The 20,921-nt window shown below is 41.3% G+C and overlaps 3 protein-coding genes across 12 annotated transcripts in view; 2 read left to right on the top strand and 1 right to left on the bottom strand.

The window, feature by feature from the left end:
• The window catches only part of LOC122775460 (pleckstrin homology domain-containing family A member 7-like), a 96,292-nt gene extending 94,504 nt beyond the window's left edge, over positions 1-1,788 (top strand). For 5 of the 6 annotated variants that reach the window (XM_044035335.1, XM_044035340.1, XM_044035337.1 and 2 more), the window contains 2 exons: positions 36-169; positions 1,211-1,788. In XM_044035335.1, coding sequence (XP_043891270.1) covers positions 36-169; positions 1,211-1,233 — 157 coding nt within the window. In that variant the 3' untranslated portion in view covers positions 1,234-1,788. Of the gene's footprint in view, positions 1-35; positions 170-489; positions 531-1,210 lie in introns of all 6 variants that reach the window. The other variant, XM_044035336.1, reaches the window with a different exon arrangement.
• Positions 1,789-2,573: 785 nt separating this feature from the next.
• lg10h11orf58 (linkage group 10 C11orf58 homolog) lies at positions 2,574-5,531 on the bottom strand. The gene is made up of 5 exons (XM_044035341.1): positions 5,357-5,531; positions 4,654-4,737; positions 4,463-4,523; positions 4,125-4,234; positions 2,574-3,349 (listed from the first exon to the last, which is right to left on the bottom strand). The coding sequence occupies exons 1-5, from the start codon at positions 5,408-5,410 to the stop codon at positions 3,131-3,133; spliced, it is 528 nt and encodes a 175-aa protein (XP_043891276.1). The 5' UTR covers positions 5,411-5,531; the 3' UTR covers positions 2,574-3,130.
• A 1,776-nt stretch (positions 5,532-7,307) lies between these two features.
• The window catches only part of LOC122775561 (transcription factor SOX-6-like), a 34,104-nt gene continuing 20,490 nt past the window's right edge, over positions 7,308-20,921 (top strand). The window contains exon 1 of one of the 5 annotated variants that reach the window (XM_044035522.1): positions 7,308-7,656. The gene's annotated coding sequence lies outside the window, so the exon portion shown is untranslated. Of the gene's footprint in view, positions 7,657-8,820; positions 9,125-10,115; positions 10,179-20,921 lie in introns of those variants that run through there. The other 4 variants (XM_044035526.1, XM_044035527.1, XM_044035523.1 and 1 more) reach the window with 4 other exon arrangements.

Genomic DNA, 20,921 nt, shown 5'->3' on the forward strand with positions numbered 1-20,921 from the left:
AATCTCACTGGTTTACAGTCCTGTTTGTGTCCCAGTGTTCAGAACATACAGCAGTCTGCATCATTAGACTTCAGTGAGCTGGACTCGGCTCTAAAGCAACAGGAGAGGATCATGAACGTGTCCCACACGCTGGCCTCAGAGGCATCGCGCAAGAGCAAACTGGTCGCAGGTCAGTGAACTCAGCATCCCTTTCACTTTGAAACCCACAAAACTTGTATCGGTCCACTGGAGTGCAATATCAACTCTTCTGCGAATAATGTTTGCATTATTTTCAATCACAACCTAAATTTTGACCTCTGTAAAAAAAAAAATATGAATTGTATCGTACTTTACTTTACTTTAACCTCTTTATGGTAAAGCAACCATAGTGTCAATAATCGTTTACTGCAAAAGAAACCCAGATCTCCAACAGACTCACAAATACAAACAAAAGACATGAATCTACCTCAGACTGGCATCATGTGGTTTGTCTCTGTCCATGGTGTGTAGGGACTGAATGACTGTGGAGTCGGTGAGCATGTCTGCTCCAGGTACACACCTGCCATTTCCCCTTTGTGTGCTGTGGATGCATTGCCTTGTGTTGCTCTGTGATTAGAAATGTGCACAGCTTAAAGGGCCCCACTGCTCTCTATCTTTTTTTAAATCGACGATACTACATTAGACTACAATACATATACATATTGTGAGTTTAGAGAAGAAGAAAATCCTTGACTACTATTTAGGAATAATAAACAGTAGTTTTTGATAGATGATTGTGTTTGGTGTTGGCGAATCTTCCTCCGTGTTCTTGTGTGCAGTCGTGGTTTCTTTGCTCTGGGTTCAGCTGTTTTCGTTGTTTTGCTCTGGGGTCACTCTGGGCGGCTTTGGTGTAATCCGGTGACTTCCTGTGTGCAAGTGGTGTTTTAAATTTTCTACAGAAATAAACTTGAACTCACTCCTTTTATCCACAGCTGAATGTAATGTGTCTCTGGTATAACGACAGAGAAAATGGGTCAATGATTGTGCTAAATGAATAGCTTTCTTTAAATGTCCATTAAAGTAAAACAACTGGAGCAGGTTTGCCTTTAAGGAGACTGTAAATCATTAAAAGCAAATGAAAATGAAGTGATTTTTTTTCCTTTACATAAGCAACGTTGATGCAGTTTACAGACATTCAGTACCAGCAGCTATGATTCCCTGACTTCCTAACACTATGTTGTCTTCTCCTCAGCCAAAGCTGCTGCAGAGCACTGACCCACAGGAGCGACCAGCGCCTGCACAAAACAAAGGCAGAAGAGGGGGATTGAAACATTCTCAACAGATGCCAATGAACTGATCGACTTGTAACAAAGCCTTTTAATATGACTGAAAACCAAATTTCTGTAAGAGTGTCAAATTTATTCAACCTGATTTAAATAAAATCAGGTTTTCGCTGCTTCTGCACTTACACTGCAAATTAAGTAATAATTTATAAACAAGTAGCTTTTATATATACATATATATATATATATACATATGTATATAATCTGCTATTACCTGTTTTGCAGTTTGGTTTGTATTTTTACGAGTGAATAAATACGAGTCAAATGAAAGCTAATGCCTACATGCTCAGATCACAGTTTCAATGTTTTCACATTATTTATTTATAATTTGGGATTATTTTGTTTTGACCATATTGTATTTTTTTTCAACCATCATTGATCAACACACAATGATCACGGTCCTGTAAATCAATTTACGAGGATCAATAATAGTTTACCACTTGAGAAAAGGATAGTCGTCACACGTAATAAATATCAGGTAAAACAAGTTCATTATTTTGGTGCCTGTTTTCTTCCACTGTTAAACGTATAATACAGCACTTTCCCACAGTTTCACACTGACATAGAACATACACAGATGTCAAATGAATAAACTAGACTAAACATACAGGATAATCCATCTTGTATATTATGTAATATAATCTGTCCTGTCCAACTGGATTTACACGTCATCTGACAGAGAAACGCGGTGGGATCGATCAGTGAAGGGTTCATTCATGCAAGTACTGAATTAGAATGTAACTCCTGATAATTGACGCTTACTTTAGATCCTTTCTAATTCTAATATTATCACCTATACTAGGGTAAAAAATTGCACTTTTAAAAATGAGTTGTTTTACATAAGATCTACACTAACTGTCAAGCTGAGAAAAAGTAACCTGCAGCCTTTTGAGGGAGAGGGAAAAACCGGCTGTAAAACAAAACATTACATTTAAAACTAACAAGGCAATATAAACATTAACTAAGTAAACTTATTAACTAGACACAGCTGAAATACACAGTGACACATTTTGCAATGATCAGTTTTAAAAATAACCCTCATACTCCTCTATATCCATATGGGGATGCTTGGGTTTCCACCTTATTCACACAATATGACGTTAATCTACAAACTGCAATGCAATGATGATAATGAGCTTCCCTTACTACAAATACCCAATCACTTTAAAATCCATACACAGCAACGGTTCAAGGTGTTTTTAATAAATGTAATAAATCGTCACATTAAACCTAAGAGTATAAAACGCCCACCACGTGAGAACACACCACAGGTGATATCCAAAGAGAGCTTTATTACATTTCGGATGCTTTTTATTTGTTCCTCAGTTCACTGATAGAAATGTTGGGGCAGTTTTACATCATTTACGACGGACACCGTTCATGACAAACAAATCAAACTCAGAGCTTTTCGGCACAAAACAAACACTGAATTTACTTTTAAGTCCAAAGGATACAGAAAAAACCCCTGAATACTCAAAAACCACCTCCTCAATAAGATGTAGTTCTCCTGTTTACGAACATGATGACTCTTTCTATTGACATTCAGAATCTTAATAACGTGAATACTAGTTTTCCTGAATGACAAAGTGATCTTGTTTCACACAAACACAGTTTTGTCAAACGCAGTGACTGTTAAAATGTTGAACCAAAATAAAAATCACCTGCCGTCTTAACATGATATAACACTGCTTAACCAAAACGTAACATTTTGGACTCGCAGACGTGTGTAGAGATTCTCTTCTACATTACAAATACTAAACCGATGAGTGATCACAGACAATTTAACAAATAAAGTCAAAATGTACATATCATGTCCATGCCCAGCAGATCTACGCTGACTTTACAAAGGTCATCTTATAATCATCTTTCACTTCTTCATTCCCACTGTCAGAGCTGTGCTCAGCCTCCTCTGAGGTCTGTTCCTCAGAGTCGGGAGTGGAATCCTCTTCCTGGGCATCTGTGGATTCTTTTTCATGAGTGGACTTCTCTGGCTCATTGTCTTTTGTCTGACTGTCCTGTGGAGGGGAAGGAAGCTGCTCTGGCTCAGCCTATAAGACAAAAAAAAAAGATCTTTTTACAGATGAAGACAGAATTTGATCTGTAGTTGTGTAACACCTCCAGGTTTTTGTTGTGATCCTGATAATTGGATAAGTATACCTTCCTTGAGTAATGACTAAATTAAGAGCAATATTATACATGAGAAAAAGGTTCAGTGCTGGCACACGCTTGCCTTTTTGTTGAAGTATGACTTCGCAGTCACACACTGTTCTGCACACACATTAGAGACCACGCTAGAGATGACAGGTGTCTTACCTCTAACTTTTTATTGGTTAGACAGTCTCTTAATGGATGTTACAAAAAGAAAACCAAAGATGCTACACAGAAGAAACCTACAATGCTCAAACATAAGGACATTGAACATAAGCAGATGATGTTTACATTTACAGTCAGCTAACCAGCTCGTCCAGAAACACCTGCTACCTGGAAGCCAACTTAACATTAATAATGCCACTCTTTATTGTTAACTCCTGATACAAGTTAAGTTCAGCCAACTTAGGCACACCCTGTGTGTCAGTGTGAGTGCGACAGTGACAGTAACGTGCCCCTGCCTTCGCTCAGTCCACTCACTTACTTGCACTTGTTTGCCACAGCAACCAAATCTCAAGCCACACAGAAAAAAACAACAGAGCAGTAAGAGGAGCATGTCACTTCTTTTGGTTATGCAGACAAGCCCTGTCTCTGTCTCTTTTGTAAGACTAGCAAAGTGTCAACATGTGTCTTCTAGGAGGATGGTCTTAAAGTCTTAATGGTCTTAGTCCTCACCTCACTAAAGCCCAGGCCACAGTGTCTCCGATTCCGTCCCGACAGAATCCCATCCATGCCCTGTTGGTACTGCATCTCCAGCTGGTCACTGATCTGCTTATCTTCTTGCCCTGCAGAGGAGACACCAGTCACAACAGGCACACCCAGCCATTACAGGCCTATCCACGTGTGGATAGATCTGTGCGGCGGATGTGTAGTGGGATAGCCTGGTTAATTTCACTGGGCTTCACAGTAAAGCAGCATGGGTAAGTGTGGCATGGGAGGGCAGTTTTGTTCATTGTTTTCAAAAATGCAGACCAAAATACATCCTTTTACAAAAGCTAAACAATGAATCTTACCACTACGCAAGTGGGATGTTGACTTGTGGTCACCAATGACGAGACGTCCTGTGTGTTCTTTCTAGAGAAGAGAAACCATCGCATGTTAGATCAGATGTAATTTAATTTTGTTTTATTACATAGTCTTTTCCTCATGGACTACAGACTATATATATATATATATATCATATATATTTGTACAGAACACAAACCTTGCCAGCGCCCATCAATCGCAAGAACTTCTGTTTCCGCTCATCACTTCCTAGATCAGCTGATGCCCACTGAGTTGAACCATCCTGTTGAGGCAAAACATTTTCATGATGTAATGTTGAAAAATAGTCTAATTTCTGTCAAAACTTGTGTAATTCTTGTGTAGTCACATCAGTTTATATCACTTACACATTCACACTAGTTTTACAACTAAATAGAGCCCATTTAAAGCTACAAGACTACAACTTCAGAGAGATGTAATACTTTCATCTCAATGGATAATTCCTGGATAAATAAAGGTTAACGTATTTAATTTGCAGTAGTAATAATAGCTTGAACCACATTGAAGGATGTAGTTCATAACAATCACAGAGTATTTAGTTTTAAAACAATGAACCACTTTATTACCATTGTACTTAATGTCAATGTTAACGTGGGAATGCCACGCTATTGTTTACAACTGAGGACATTTACGTTACAGAGTTGAGCTGAGGTGACGTGTTGTTGCGCGTCTTGCGAAGTTAAAACCCCTTTGAAACTTCAATATTATAACAGGTGAGCAAACTTTTATCCACGACTGAATCATGTTCACGATTCAACGCACAGTTTTAATGTCAATAAATAGGCTAACGCAGAGCTAGCGTCATCTGAATAATGCACATCTTTTATCCACGCGTGATGCAGCATTTTTATTGTTGCACTCACTTCACTCGGGGACGCGGGTCGTTTTGTCCCGTGTCTGTCCTCTGGAGAACTCATGATGAATGCAAGCGTTGGAGAATGTCAGAAAAATAACATGCCACCGATGTAGCACAGGACAGTAGAGGCTAACTGGATTTACCAACTGTGTCGTCAACAGGCTTCCGTTTTCTTCTTCTTCTTCGCTTGTGTTGCAGACTAAACTCTCTGCTGCCTCCACTGGTCGTCTGTGTTACAGCCGCTGGCATTTTATTAGGTACACCTCATTGTTATTTTGAGTTTTAAACATTTTTTGGTTTGGGGTCACATCACAGGAGTCAAATCAAACACTGAACATTATAATGTTTATTACATGACTGTTTTTGGCTGAACAGGTTTAATCGACCTGTATAAATGCTTAATTTGTTATAAATCAATCAGCAAATCTGCAGCATGATAATATATTATTACATGATGCAATATAAGACATTTTTTTAAAAGATCAAGATTGTGTTGACTTTAACCTCAAATACACACTGAAAAATCATATTTCATATTTTTCTAGCATTTAGGAATTGCTGATATTAAAACACTTAAGTAACCTTTACTTTTAATTGTCTGTTCACTAAACTTTACTCAATAATTAAAAATTACTTTTACTTGGACTACTTGGATTCTTATGACATGATACTGATACATTTTGCTCGAATAAGTCGACATAAAAAAAGATGCGAATAAGTCGAAATAAAAAAGATGCTTTTTTTTTGCTGAAAAGACAACACAATTTAAGTAGCCCTGTTTAAAATTAGACAAACCCAACCCAAGATTAGTGTCTAACAACATACAAGTCAAGTCATCTATAAAATGTTTAATTGGACATATGTTGACTGTCAATCACATCTTTATTATTGGACTCAGGTCTATAAAAATTGAGTAAAATAAAATTAAAAGACTAAAATAAAAAATTAAAATACAGTAATTTGACAGACAAATGTAAAAAAAACATATTTAAATACATTTGACATGAACATATTTTAGTGTACCCTTAATCTATAACCACAATAATGCTGTTTTCATTCATTCAGACCTTTTATCTAATGACTTACAGTCTCTCCTTATTTAAAATAGAATGTGGAATGTAGATCACATAGAATGTGGAAACTTGAATGTGGATATTTAATTTATTCTGTATTCTAATCCACTTTCACCAAAGAAGTCATGGACACACATTAAATGGTGTAAAATTATCCTCTGATAATAAGTGAAATGCATTGAAACCGCCAGAAGGTGGCGGTAGAGTAAGTGTAATGAAGACGGGACAGGACGTTAAAACTTATCGACATATAATGGGAAAAATTCATGTAAAAAAAACCTACCAAAAACAGCCTTTTTTTATTGCGTTTAACAAACTTTGTACAATTATCAAAGCTGAACCTGGACTGTGTATTTTTCCTGTATTTATTCTTGTTGAAATAATCTTTTTTTTCTTTCTTTTTCTTGAGCACATCACAAACAACAACACATTTGATGGTTGAACACATCGTAGAGAATATCACAAAGACAAGCCGTTTTTAGAGGACCTCAAAAATATTTCCCTGTTTGTGTAACCAACACAAAAAGCCTATTTTACTACACACAGTCAGAATAAAACTTAAAAAATGACCTTTTTAAATACATATTTGTGTAATTACTGACACAGAAAAATTGAACATTTGAACAAAAGCAATAAAATATATTTTCTTTCTTTCTTTCTTTCTTTCTTTCTTTCTTTCTATAATTAATTTAAATATGAATTAATTTAAATATGTGACATGAGTGCAGCTTTGAACAGAAGGGGATAAAGTGTTTGTTATACTTTGTTACATTTTAATGATAATGGATGACAAAGCAAATGACACAGACAGACGAGAGAGCGAGAGAGAGGGAGAGAGAGAGAGAGAGAGAGAGAGAGAGAGAGAGAGGAGGGGTTATCCTGCTTCTGCCTCTTTACCCGACACTGCCCCGCACTCTCACTTAACCTCCACATAGTGCTCGACAGGAAGTAACTTTAAATTACTTTTCAAAAACAATCGTGCCAATGACATGTCCAGTGTCCGGCGTCTCTGCTGACAGCGACACGGAGGTGTTTTGTTGCACTTTGTGATCGTCGCCGGAGGAGTTACCAAAGTCCCTGACACGCTCCAGCGATGGTGACTTTACGCACGGGATTTGAAGGCAGTTTGAAGTGACTCATCTGCGCTGAATCTCTGTGACCGTCGCTTCGAAGAATCTGCAAAGTTTTTCCCCCTAAGAAGGACGCAAGCGAGGAGTCGAACACGTGAATCCAGGTAAGAACACGTCAGTTTGGAGCCGGTGCTGTCCCTCACTTTACTTTACACTGGTTGTTTTCTGAAGTCGGTGCGCATTCAGTTTATCTGAACTCCACAACAAACACATGACAGCAGCAGATTCAGTTCGGCCGTGATTGGACTCAACTTTTCTCTCAGTCAGCTTTAAAAAAAACTTCTCTATTATAGAAGAAAGAAAACAACATCTAATGATTTTATAACCTTGTTATTATAATATGTTCTCTTATTACTTTTAGTTTCTTTAAAATATTTATAATTACAACAGAATGAGTTCATCGTTAGTTAACAATAAAGTCACACAAATCTGTCAATATAATGTTTACTCTCTGGGATAATAACAAACGATAAAACTGAAATGAGCACGAGGTTGTGAGATGTAAAAGACTCAAACTTAAAACCATTTATTCGTATTTTACATCTCTATAAAAAAACTTTGTACTAACGTTCTGGTTTTGCTCTATTTGGAGTTTTTTTTCTGTTGCTCAAAAAAATGAATATTCAAATATGAAATCTCTAATCATGCAAAGCACACAAATAGAGCCATAAATAAATCTGAACACACCTGACGATGTAACGTCAACAGTTTGTTTCCCACTGAAATGCAACGGCCAGTCCTTTATTGAAAATTTACTTCGACACAAGAAATTGCTCGTTCATTAATTCCCATCTTCCTCACACACTTAGAACTTGTAAAACTTGTGACTCAAATTAAATTCAAAGATAATTTCACTCATAAACAGAAGCTGTTGATCTTCATACACAGAAGAGCAGAGGGAAAAGTTAAGGTGAACAGCATTCATCCCAAAACACACACATCCCTGCAGTCATGCGCTACTGACAGAAGTCTTTCATGGTTCTGTTGCGTCAGAGAATGGTTCAATAAACTCAGAACCCATGTAGAACCCCACTTCTGACGCACTCTGTGCACATGAACCTGGGGTTAAATTGAAAAGCTGGCAAGTTTAAGACTTTTCTTAAACTTTTCACTAAACTTTATTTTAGAAAAAAAAGAAGCTTATTGTGAACGGGGTTAGGGGTCTCATCCAGACCCTGTGCAGCAGTCAGTCAGAGGGCTGATGGTGAGGATGCTCTCCAGCCGCATGCACTGCCCTCCGCCCATGCTCGTGAACGCGTCACGCGCACTGCTGGACTTCTGTGGTCCTGGTGCGCGTCCCCACGCCTCCAGAGCTGGACCTCAAGAGACGCACAAAAAAACCTCTCTTCTGTGCCATGAGTGTCTGCGCACATGTGTGTGCACAGAGAGGAGAACAAGAGGAGAAAAAAGAGGGGCGTCCTCACTCCTCAGGCCCCCAGTTAACCCTCCCTCAGAGTTCACGACGAATGACCCCAGAAGAATGCGTGAGTCATGCGTTAAAATAGACCCGGAGCCCTAACGCGGACCCGCCGGGAGACAATACAGTAAGTGAGTGTCCCAGCAAACAAGTCTGTAAGTTTCTTTTTTTTTTAAATGATTATTATCATTATTATTATTATGTGACCTCGTCTCGGTGCTTGTCAGGCAGCGCGCGGCTCTGGACTTTCTTTATGTTCCATCGTAAAATTGGAAAGGTTCGCACCGTGCGCGTCTTAACTTGAGTGCGCGATAAACGGTGCCAACAGCGGCAGCAGCAGCAGCTGCAGCTTCACTGTCACTCAGCCTCACAGAGTGACGCTGTCGCTTGTGTGTGTGTGTGTGTGTGTGTGTGTGCAGTTAACTGCGGGTGTGTGAACTTGAGTCATGCTACATGCAGGAGCAACAGCGTCTCTGCTGTTGCTGCTCGGACAATCGATGTGTCCCGGGTTCACGGTGAGGATGTGACAGAGGGTACAGGAGGACAAGGCGCACGACAACGGCCTGTGGGGGCCAGATAGCGTCAAAGCAGGGTGTTTCCCGCATTTAGAGCCGCACTACACCTCTGAGATAAGCCGCTGCTCGCCTGCAGATAAGAAGCTTTTCAGAAGCACAGCGACGGAGAGAGAGATCACAGTCATTTGTGTCAGAAAGAAACAAAACAAAACAGTTTAAAAGCCTATAAAGAGGAAGTGTGGATTATCGTTTCACTGATTTCTGCTTAATTTGCTCACATCTTTAACCACTTGTTGTGTTTGGGAAACACATCCGCAGTAATATAATATAATATAATTGTTTGACTAATCCACATTTTTTTGTTTGCACATCAAATCACTCCTGCTCCATTCTCTGTTATAATTGTTATAATTGTGGCCGCAGTTGCCAGCTCGGACCTGCCCACAGCGGCAGACGCAGTAAATTACTATTTCCAACAAGTTGTTTAATTGTTTGGACTGCGGCACAACAATTTATAGACACACACACACACACACTCTTCTCTTATAAGTGAGAGTGTCTGTCTGAAAAACAATCCGTCAGGGTGTGTGTGTGTGTGTGTGTGTGTGTGAGGGGTGGGGGGGGGCTCGCTGAAGTTGATCTCCTATGGCATTTTGTTTGGAGCAGGTGCTGCGCGCTGAAGTTCCCTCATAAGGTAAAGTGGCATTCGAGTGTCCAAATGGCAGACTTATATATAGGCTGCCAATTCAGCACATTGTCCCGGGCTGCACGGTTGCGCGCGCTCGCTCTCTCGCTCTCTCTCTCTCTCTCTCCGCGAGACCTGCAACTATTTTTTTTTCTTTCCTCCCTTTTCACTCCGTGTGTGCGGAGCTGCAGTCTGATCACAAACGCCGGTCACTGTGTGGTCCACGAGGACTCGAGCCGCGCGTGCCAGATCTGGAGCAATTAGTATTTTTTTTAATGATTTGCCACATGTGATGTGAATTAAAGCACGTGTTTTGCAAGCACTTGACTTTGCAGAGCAGCTTTTCCTTCGTGCAAAGATTGGATTGTTTTAGTTAAAAGTCTTGGGGACCATCCTCAGAGTTAGTTTTCTTTTAAAATCACACTGTATTCAGGTTTAAGTTCTGATCGAACTTTATCTGCTAATCACTACAGTACATTTATTTCAAACTAAACTCCACTCTGTTGCTATTAATATGAGTGTTTTCCCCTGCGCTTCTTTCATTAAACATTGAATATGTGCACACCAGTGTTGATGCAATACAAGGCCGACCTCAGGATCTAATTCTCATTCTTAGAAATCAAGCCATCACTCACATGTTATTCTAATACGCCACATATAATACCTGGATCCTGAGAGGCCCTTTTCTCTCTGGTGTGGTGCAGGGGGATCATTTAGTGGCAGAAAGAAGGTACAAATGGGAAGGATTAAAAGATCTTGACGACATTTGCTATTGATCAGGTATTTATAACAGAGTCAAACGCTTCAGTGGAGCTGAACTGAGTTCCACTTGATGCATCATAATCTTATTTCATTTTTCACTGCATGTTTATTGATCTGAATGCCGTCCGACCACGATGTTGTAGATGTAAACGTTTCCATATGTTGTTTTTTGGAAGATGTCCTTCACCTTCATTGGGTAAACCGTTGCTCCTCCATTTTAAGCCTGTGGCTGATTTGGAGAGTCCTAATTATTTGTTGTCGGGTTCTTTGAAAAAGACACCAGCCCCCAAATTTGACATGTGTTGTACAAACACAAATTAAACATTTAACCCTAAGTATTTCTCCCTGGGTCCTAAGTGCATATTAGTCAGCCTATACTTATCTCAGACCCAACGACACACCCAAATTGCAGTGTTGCTGCTGAAAAAGAAAGGTTGAGGCCCTGGAGAATGAGCACTTGAAGCATGCTGGCAAATGCCCATACGTTTTTGAACCACAATGCAAGCTTAGGTGTGTGTGTATGTACAGCGTGTGTGTGTGTGTGTGTGGACTTTTGTTTGATCCAATGTGTGTGAGATCTTATATATGTGTATATTATATGTGTGTGTGGTTGCTTGCATGTATTCATGCATGTCCTTCTGCACAGTTAAGTGATAAAAGCATCTGTGTGTGTGTGCGTGCACCCCGCTGAGTGGGCGTGCTGCTCTGTGGATCTCTTCTCTGTTCTCCACCACCACATAACCTTGGAAACAGCTTCTTCCCTTTTCCACCGAGCAGAGAATAACGAGACGACACTGTGCTTATTCTCCTCTGTCCTCTCTCTCGTTCAATGGTTCGGGGTAACCTACTGTTTCTCCACCACCTGCTCCCCACCATCCAATTACACGGCCCAGAGTGAGAGCTCACCTGACACACCGGATCCCGGTGACAGCAGCACTGCCTTCACACACACACACACACACATACACACACACTCCTGCGTCTTCTTTATTCTGCATCTTTACGAACGCGATCCAGGCATCGTCTTTGTTCAGCATCAGGGTGTGTCACTGTCATGTTCAGGATTATGGCAGCTCGTATTTATCGGCGTCTTGTGCGGCTTAAGTTCACAAAGGTCACCCTCTTTTGCTCTTTTGCTTCTCTCACTCTTTATCAGTTTATGTGTCACTGTCGCCTGATGTAATATTAACAATGACTATTAGTGGTTTACAGAAAAACACAGAAACAGAGCCATGGAGAGAGAGAGAGAGAGAGAGAGAGAGAAAAGGACAGGGGTTAGTCATGACTTCATAACAAACTTTGCCCACTGAATGTTGTGTGTACTGCTGTTCTTTTCTTCTTAAATGGAACGGTCACACTTTTCGTTCATCGCACGTGTTAAAATCGAAGCAACGTGCAGAAATTCGGCTCATACTATACATTTGCTGTCGTCACACTCGCTGCTCCCCTGCAGCGTTTGAAGCTCTTGGCAAACATTTACACATTGATGTGATCATGTGAGCACTAAAGTATCAAGAAAAAAAAAGAAAAGAAAAGACAAGAAAAGTCAATATGATCCACTTTAGGGACAAATGAGATGAGTACAATTACTTAAACATAGGGCGAGCAGGTGACTGACACTGGTGCTGCAGAGCGTCACTAATGGAGAAAGCTGATCTCAGAGCCGAATGTACAAGTTACACCTCAAAGTCCTTATTTGTTATCGTCATCTTCAAAAAAGGGCCGGAAACAAACAGCCTCCCTTCTTTCAGCAAACCCAAAATGGTATCAGAGGCTTCAATTTTAATTTTGAAGTAAAACTATTCCGTTGTTTCAGTTCTTCTGGCTGCAGCACTTCTTAATTCATTTTAAAACAAAAGCAAGGCTGTTTTTGGTTTGTCTCTGAGTCACTGTGTGTTTTCCAGAGTCGCAGTGTGAAACACGGTGATTCTCTGCAATGGTCTGAGCATCTTTTTCAAGGAGTGCCATTAAATTCTGCAGTCAGTGCACTGCTTTTTTTTTTTAGGACCTTTTAGACAGATTCTTCAAGTTTATCCAGCAAAGCGTGGGCTGCAGCGACGTGTGTGTAATTCAGCAGCATAAATCGGAGTTTATGAAATTACCCTCTGCTCATTTTTGGGGTTGGGATTAAGAGTGCACATGAACACTGACGCGTTTAAGAGAGTTTTGATCTTAACTCCACACATCATTTGAGCAATGTGAGGACATGAATCCTGACTTCCACATCGACCTGCAGTGTACTTAATTCACTGTGTCAATATGAGAAAGTAGGTGACATCGGCAAACACCCCTCGGTTTGTTTTAGTAAGAACGAGACGGGCGGGGTTCAGTTCATAAAGTTTTTACAATCAAATGAAAGTGTTTGAAGATGGATTTATGTATCTTTTGTGTCACTGACAGTCAAACTGACTTTTTGAATTGTCACAACAAATAAGCCCCACCCCTCTGGCACTCCCTATAGATGAAAACAAACAGGAAAAAAAAGCAGTATTTGCACTTTCTTTTGACGAATGTCGGCTGTCGATGCTCGTGAATACGGCTGCAGCTCCAACAAAGATTCTTAATAGGAGCTGTTTCCAGATCCACAACACGAGAATAGAAAAAGGAAATTTGCTGAAATGTTTGTGGCGAAGCAAAGGCCTCCTGTGCTGCTCTCGTGAGCCTCTCTGCGACCACTTTGTGGGAGCTGCTGAAAGTGGTAAACGCTGTGCAGACTGACAAATCAGAACCACACACCACTGTGTTTTTGTGCTTCGCCTTGGACAGTGTACACACACATGCAGATACACACACACATGCTTTCTAAGGCCTACACAAACACATTTAATGCCAGATAATAACAACAACAAAAAAAGCAACAGAGAAGAACACAGACACACCTCTCTTGTTTTCTATTATCCAAATCACAAAAGTATCTTCAGATTTGAATCTAGTATATGACTCATTATAATGAAATATTCTTCAACCTTGATATTGATGCATATAGTATCTGGTCTGAACAGGAAACTTTGATCCTGTTAAATACCTTTATTTCCCGTTATTAATGTATAATCTCTGCAGACACAGGTGCACATTATTGCTCTCGTCTGTCTGCATTAAGTGAAATTGATTCATGACAAGTTAAAAATGTTATAATGATGATAGAAAAACAGAGCTAAGAAACCTGGTGTGCTTTTGCAATGAACTCATGTTTACATTGCACTTATAGTTTGCTTCTCTCCGACTCCTCCCATCTATTGAAGTGTCACCCTCCTCTGAAAGCGGGCAGGCTAACTTTCACTTTACCCTTGTAGTGGTTTGGAGTAATGGGGAGTGGCAGCATGGCTCGGGGTGCGAGGCCTCTGAAATGACCCTGTGGTGAAGTAGTGAGTGCCAGGATAACACGGTCCCACCCACCAAGCCAAAGCCCAAATCCAATTGGTTGCTTGCCAGCTTGTCTACGCAGGGCGTTACCATGGTTTCCAGGCCTCAAAGAAGCCTTTAATTGAGCTGTTGTCATCATGAGATGGTGGTAAATGTGCATGCTCGCCTTAGAGATAGAGGCAACAGTCGAAAAGAAGAAGAAAGAGAGAAAATGAGGGAGGCTGAGTGTTGACTATGAAGCCCAGAATAGAAATGTGTGCCTTGACAGATAGTAAGTCTCCACGCAGTACCAGGTTCACTTCTTCAGGTTGTGTCCATAAAGTTCCCAAGGCTGTAGCGCCCTGCATGGCCAAGTGTTCAAAAACGACATGCTTCAGGCTCATGACTCTTAGCACATAGCATACTCTTGTTCGTGTTCTGTACGTGCTGCTGGATTAGCAGAAGCGTGGAGTTTAGAGTTCAGTGATGGTGCGTGCAGAGGAGTCGCAGGCTGACTGGGATCAGACCTCAGGTTTCAGCCACGTAAATCAAAATACTTTCAATGGCAGGATGGTTGGCAGCAGCATCACGGCCTGCTGACATTTGTGCCAGAAGGTTTCACACTCAAGGCTGATACACTTAATGATAGCAGCACACTGAGTGTGTGTGTGTTCTTGTGCAAATTGTGTGAGGAGAATTACGACCAATCCAGCGGGCCCAGCTGGTGCAACATTTCTGCTCATCTAATCTTAATCACAGATTTTGGGGGGCAAACTTACTCCGTCCGAGATGAGGCTTTGGAAACGACCAATCAGGTCAATCATAACACAGTATTGTGAGGGGGAGCTAATTTGTCTTGGCTCACAGCCGGCGTGTAACCAAATAAAATGGCCCCCTGCCACAGTCCCTCGAGAGGATGTTTCCCCCTTTTGGAGGGCCTGGAGAGAGAAGCGCTGCCTCAGCAAGCTGTTTAGTCTCATTCTCCAGGAGCGTACACTGTGTCTCCGCGTGTAATATGGGAAACATACTGTGCATAGGCTGGACTCTGATGTCAGTTGTTATTACTGGAGGCCTGTTATAGGAAAAATCTCATTTGACTGTAGGTGAAAAGGAGCTTATGTCATAAAGACACTATTGTGGCTTCTGTGAGGTGTGCTGTGTGTGTGTGTGTGTGTGTGTGTTGCCTTCAGTGTCACTACAATGACCCCATGCATTGTGGATTTCAGATGTGTTTTATTTTCCTCTGATATTTGAGCAACTTTCAGTGGACAAAGGTTTCTGTTTCGCCCGTTTCTTCATGGTGCACACAAATGGCCTGATGCACAGGAGATTCATGAATTAGAGCTGCTATTGTAGCTGCCGCACAAGATTACATCTTACTTGTGTGTGCCTCGCTTTGATTTCACGTGTATTCTGTCATTATGCAGCTCCAGCATGTCCTTTGCTGGTGGATATAACGACGGTGATGGTGTGCTCAGGCGGGAGTGAACAAATCCAAAACACTTAGCATTTGAAAAGAATGATGTCTTGATTTCTTTGACATGTTGAGCATTGCCAGTCAGAACTTGTACAAACTGTCAGTCATTAAAGTCATTTTCTTGACAGATTTAATCCGTGCACCCAGTTCCACTTTTTTCACCAGCAGCTTTTATTTCCAGATGCAAATGTGCTCACGTGTTAGTCCATCGTTTTCCGTCACGATGACCCAGCTCCAACTTGAGATTAGATAAAATATGAGTAGCGTCATAAAATGCCAAGGACTGAATAATGGAGCTTCATTTAGATCAATAACTGTTAGCAATGTAATCACTCTCCGGGACCAAATCTCAGACGAGAAGTCTGTTATAGCTGTGGATACAAAAATGCTCTTGTTAAAAAAAAGGTGGAAAATTAAGTAAAGGAAAAACTGACTCTTGATCCACTAACCCAAGAGTTTTGATCAGACTAAAGATTTCTGTAAAATAAAAAAAAAACAAAAAACATCACCACCAGTGCAACAGTGTGGGCAGATGAGATACTCTATACAAACCTTATGTCTGATTTTATTTGACTATAAATTGTAGACACATGGGAGAAGGAGAAAAAGTAGAAATTTATTGTCTATATTTGTTGGTGTTTTTTTTTTTGTTTTTTTTCTTAAAGCAATTTCTGACAACCACTTGGTCCACCTTGACAAGCCTCCACTCACTCACTGGTCCTCCACTGTGCGGCAGATTTGTGCGCTGTCCTCTAAATCATTTCCCTCTCTCGCAGATTGCTCCCTGCAGGAATATTGGCCTGACAGGCATTTTTTTTCCCCTCTCTGCTTCCCCAATGGACTCATTTACATTTATGCACGCAGCAATTAATTACAGGCTGGCGCTGGCCTTGTAAATTAGAGGGAGCTGAGGTCGCCCTCATTAATTGCCCCTGACAGTTAAAGCCTTGTTTGAGTCGTGACAAAGTTGACTCCGGCCTGGGACAGTGAGAGCTTGGTGGACTGGTCTTCATACATCTGAAAATGTACATTATCTGTAATTTTGGTTGGATACAGAAAGGTCTTGCAAACATTATGTTGTATGAACTAGAAAACTGTCGTCTTTGCAGCCATGGGTCATCGCTCTGTTCCTCGTGTTTTGTCTCGAGCGTAATGTCTTCGCTGTGTTTTGGGGTCTTACTTCCAAATACATGTGATGGGCTTTTCTATAGACACAGGAGTCAGCCAGGCGACTTCTCACGGTATTGGCCTTTTCATGCAAAGACGCTCCAACTTTTTCTGGCTCCTTTCCTCACAAGGCCTTCCTTTCTTCTCTGTCACACAGCGATGTGTTTGTGCATACCTCACCAGCTGGACAAAAGAAGGGAGAGATCCTATTCACTTCTGCCTTTGACATTCACCTCTTGTTTTTACAATCTTTCTAAGGCGCACTGTTTGCACAGTGGAACAGGCTTTGTCTTGAAGAAGTGGCACAATGGTGAGCACCATAATGTAATCTCCTAAGGGTAGCGAGCAGCGGGGTGAGGTCTAGATGTATGTGCTGGTGCTTGCCCCTACCAACCCTCTCGCTCCCTCACACCCTTTAGCAATATTTCATGTTAACAACAACTTTGGAAAGAATACAAGTTGTCACTTAGGCCGCTGTAATGTTCACCTAGGTCTTTTGTGAGGGAAACACAAAAGCTTTTCACTCATGCAAACATCCTTGTTCCACTTATTAAATGTGAGTAGCGCTTTGCCCACCCACATGCATATCTGAAACCCCTGTCTTCGAACAGGGGTTATAGTTAAACTCTTTACTTCTTTATGTTTTTGTACAATTGAACGAAACCTATAGCAGCAGTGCTTTTGAATAGATTCAGTCTGTTTCATATGGATATTTTTATTGTGTTTTCGCCCCCTCTGAGACAGACGGGTTTTCATCTTTCCTCCAATTGTGGCTATTCAGCACAGCTATAAACATTTTTGACATGCCCAGACAACAAGTCGTATGAGCTAGTTTCACACATACCCTGGCATTTAGGATGTCACTCTTCAAGGACTGGGTAAACTACATTACCAGTGAACATAATCCAACATCACTGCTAAATTATTTTGTTATTCAACACACTTGAAAATCAAGGTATCTGTATTTTTGGGACAAAAAAAAGACAAGGTGTAGTTTTAGAGTGTAAATACGGTAAAATCGTCTTCTTGCAGCCCTGGCAAAAAACAGAGGAATAATAAGTGAAACATTATGAGGCCTTGTACAACGTGGCCAGTGGTCCTGAGAGTCAACGTGTGTTATTAGCTCATCATTTATGGGTCAACTGAAAATCATTCTAGCATATGATTAGCTGAACCCATTCTGCGTTTCCTGTGGCGCAGACATGGAAGTGGCAGCACGGAGCCTCATGTGGCGTTAAGCTCATTGAGAGCGCTTCTGTCTCATAGAGTTCCATTGTTCTTACTCCAGTGTGTCTGCACAAGTGGCACTGACAGCTGCAACAAGACAGCATTTGGGACTGTGCATATTTTGCTGCGTGAATGTGTGCATTCATTGTGCAGGTGTAGGCCTTGCTCGGAATATAATAAAGTCTATCTCCTTGCTCTGCGCCGCATCCTTTACCTCTCTTGTTACAATCTGTTACACCATTTGCTTCTGCCAAAAGAGGCTCTGGACTTGCGTTTCGCTTTTCTCAGGATCGCTTCCAGACAGGTGCATTTTTTTGCTGCTGGCTCAATGGAAGGGTAACATGTGCTGTTTTACAGCTGTTGGACAGTGGGCCAAAAAGGTAGCTGTTATTTCCTGCAGTTGTCAGGAGGAGCCTGAAATGGCTTTATAGCTCTGCGTCTCCAATGTCAGCTCCTCCTCTGAGGTGGATGAGAAGAGTAGTGGCTGATGCTGGACATGTGGGGAGGTCGTGAAAAAAAAAAACACCCCACACCAAGAAGAACAAAAGAAACAAGACTGCTTCCTTCTTCTCTCTCTTCAGGACTTTGAATGTTTTCTGTAACAGGTCCAGGTTTCTTCTCTTATATCAACATGTCTGACACTATGACAAATATTTGCAAAATCACATAATCACATGGGTTTCAGTGTGTGACAGTTCTTTTTCATCACCTCCTATGGGCCACAAATGGATAGGACTGATCTAGCAAATGCTCAAAATACAAAATTCAGTCCCTCAGATGAATAATTCCAACAAGCTGTTAAGCTGCGTTAACCTCATGTGTTTGGATTCTTCTGCTCCTAAAGGGTTAATATGCACATGTAGGAACTTGAAAATCTAAATGGGCCAGGTATTGTAAATTATATTCATAAACACCGCTGCCGCACCTTCTGTGACTGTAACACTCCCGCACTCAGAAGAGTTACAATAACTGATAAAACTTTGTATTGTTTGAGATTGTGTTATCCTCGCCGCGCCTGCAACTGCATTGTCCGGTGAGTGACTCGCACATACAGTATGACCAGAGCTCGTCATAAAAACAGGTGTGTGCATAAATGCTCCACACTCCACATGTACTTATTAACATATGCTGAACTGCTATAGGCGTTCTCTGCAGAATGTATGCATGCTAGTGCGAGTGCGTACACGTCAGCAAGGTAGTCGTGAACGTGTGTGTGTGTGTGAGAGGAACTACTCGCCTCCACTGGGCAGCCAGCTGTCTCGCTGATTACCCAGCATCCTCCAGGTGTCAGATCTACCATCTGCAGATGAGTGGCAAGGCATGTGCAGCGGAGGAATGGAGGGAAGAAGGAGGCGGCGGCGGCGGCGGTGGTGGTGTTGGTGTGGTGGGGGTGGGGGGCGTGTAGCGGACAGAATAACTGGTTCTTGAAGACATCTGGAACATGTTCAGACGGGTCAGCGAGCGCTGCAGAGTGTAAGCGGCACTTATGGGTTTTCAACTCACAGTCAAACGATTGAAAAAGTGGCTTTCTTCGAGGCCTTGGCCGCTCCGATTTTGTCGGGCGATACTTCTAAGAAAGAGGGAAGAAGAGAGAAAGTTGGAGAGAGGAGAAGTTGCCTCCTACAGAAATGTTTGCAGCGATGTTTCCAAGTGTGTTTCTTATCATTATTATTATAATTATTATTAGTGTTGTTATTATTATCTCAACAAACTTCTGAGCCGACGCGTCTTTGAGTTGCTGTGGTCAGAATGGCCCTTAATTGTGCCCTGAGAGGAAAATGCATCCCAGAGAATCATTTGGTTGATTCAATGCATGAATAAAAGATCACAGATGCTCAGTGTGGGCTTTTTTTCTTCATTGTTCTCAATTAGCCTCAAATTGTAGAATCAAAGGCATGTTTGTATTGCAGTCTTTGTACAATTTAGATGCCGCGTTAAGGCGGGGCCATGTTGCATAGCATTACAGAAATCTTACTCTGTAGGTTTTGTTGCCTGTCTGTGGAAATGCTGCTCTCTTTTTTTTTTAAGTCTGTATCCTGTTCACTTCTTTATTTCTTCATTTAACGAGTGGCCTTCCACTCTCAATTAAGCCTCTCTCATGCTGCTCTTGTCTTGAGCAGGGTAACTTCAAAGTGATGGGCAGTTTGACCTCTTTAATGGCATTAATTGTCTTTTCTGACCCTGGTATGGGAAATGGCTGTTTGCAGTGTGTTCCTGTATGCGTGTCGTGCGAATAATAAGGGCGACCCAGTTGAGCTCTGGGAATCAGAGTGGACTGTTTAAAGCAGGCAAACTTTCCATATTGTTTTCTTGCGCTCATTGGGATACGTTTCTGAAATAAACGATCAGGAAGCTCCAACAGCATTAAGACAGGAGTTTTATTTTTTACTTCAAAGTACAAGAATCACTCTGCCATTGATCAGGGTTTGCGTGGCTGAGACTGTATCGCTGTTTGTGCAGTGAAACTACTGTGAGAGAAATACAGTGATCCTCTGTTGGATCTGCTGCTTTTTCCACACAGCACCTCTGTTCCGTCTCCAAAGAAATCCACTGCAGAAAGGTCTCATGTGGGCCGAGAAGCTATTCACCAGGTTCCAGAAACACTTTCCAAATCAAATGTTGGTGTGATGTGAAGATGTTCATTAAAATGTTTCCTGATTTGTATGGAAACACACTCTTCTGATGAAGGTTTGTTTTTTTTGGAAAGTCCTCGGAATGCACGGCAACGACAACATCCTTATAGGAATGTCATTTCAGTGAAAATTTAAATTATCCTT

Source organism: Solea senegalensis, linkage group LG10 (assembly GCF_019176455.1).
Source record: "Solea senegalensis isolate Sse05_10M linkage group LG10, IFAPA_SoseM_1, whole genome shotgun sequence".
Lineage (NCBI taxonomy): Eukaryota > Metazoa > Chordata > Actinopteri > Pleuronectiformes > Soleidae > Solea > Solea senegalensis.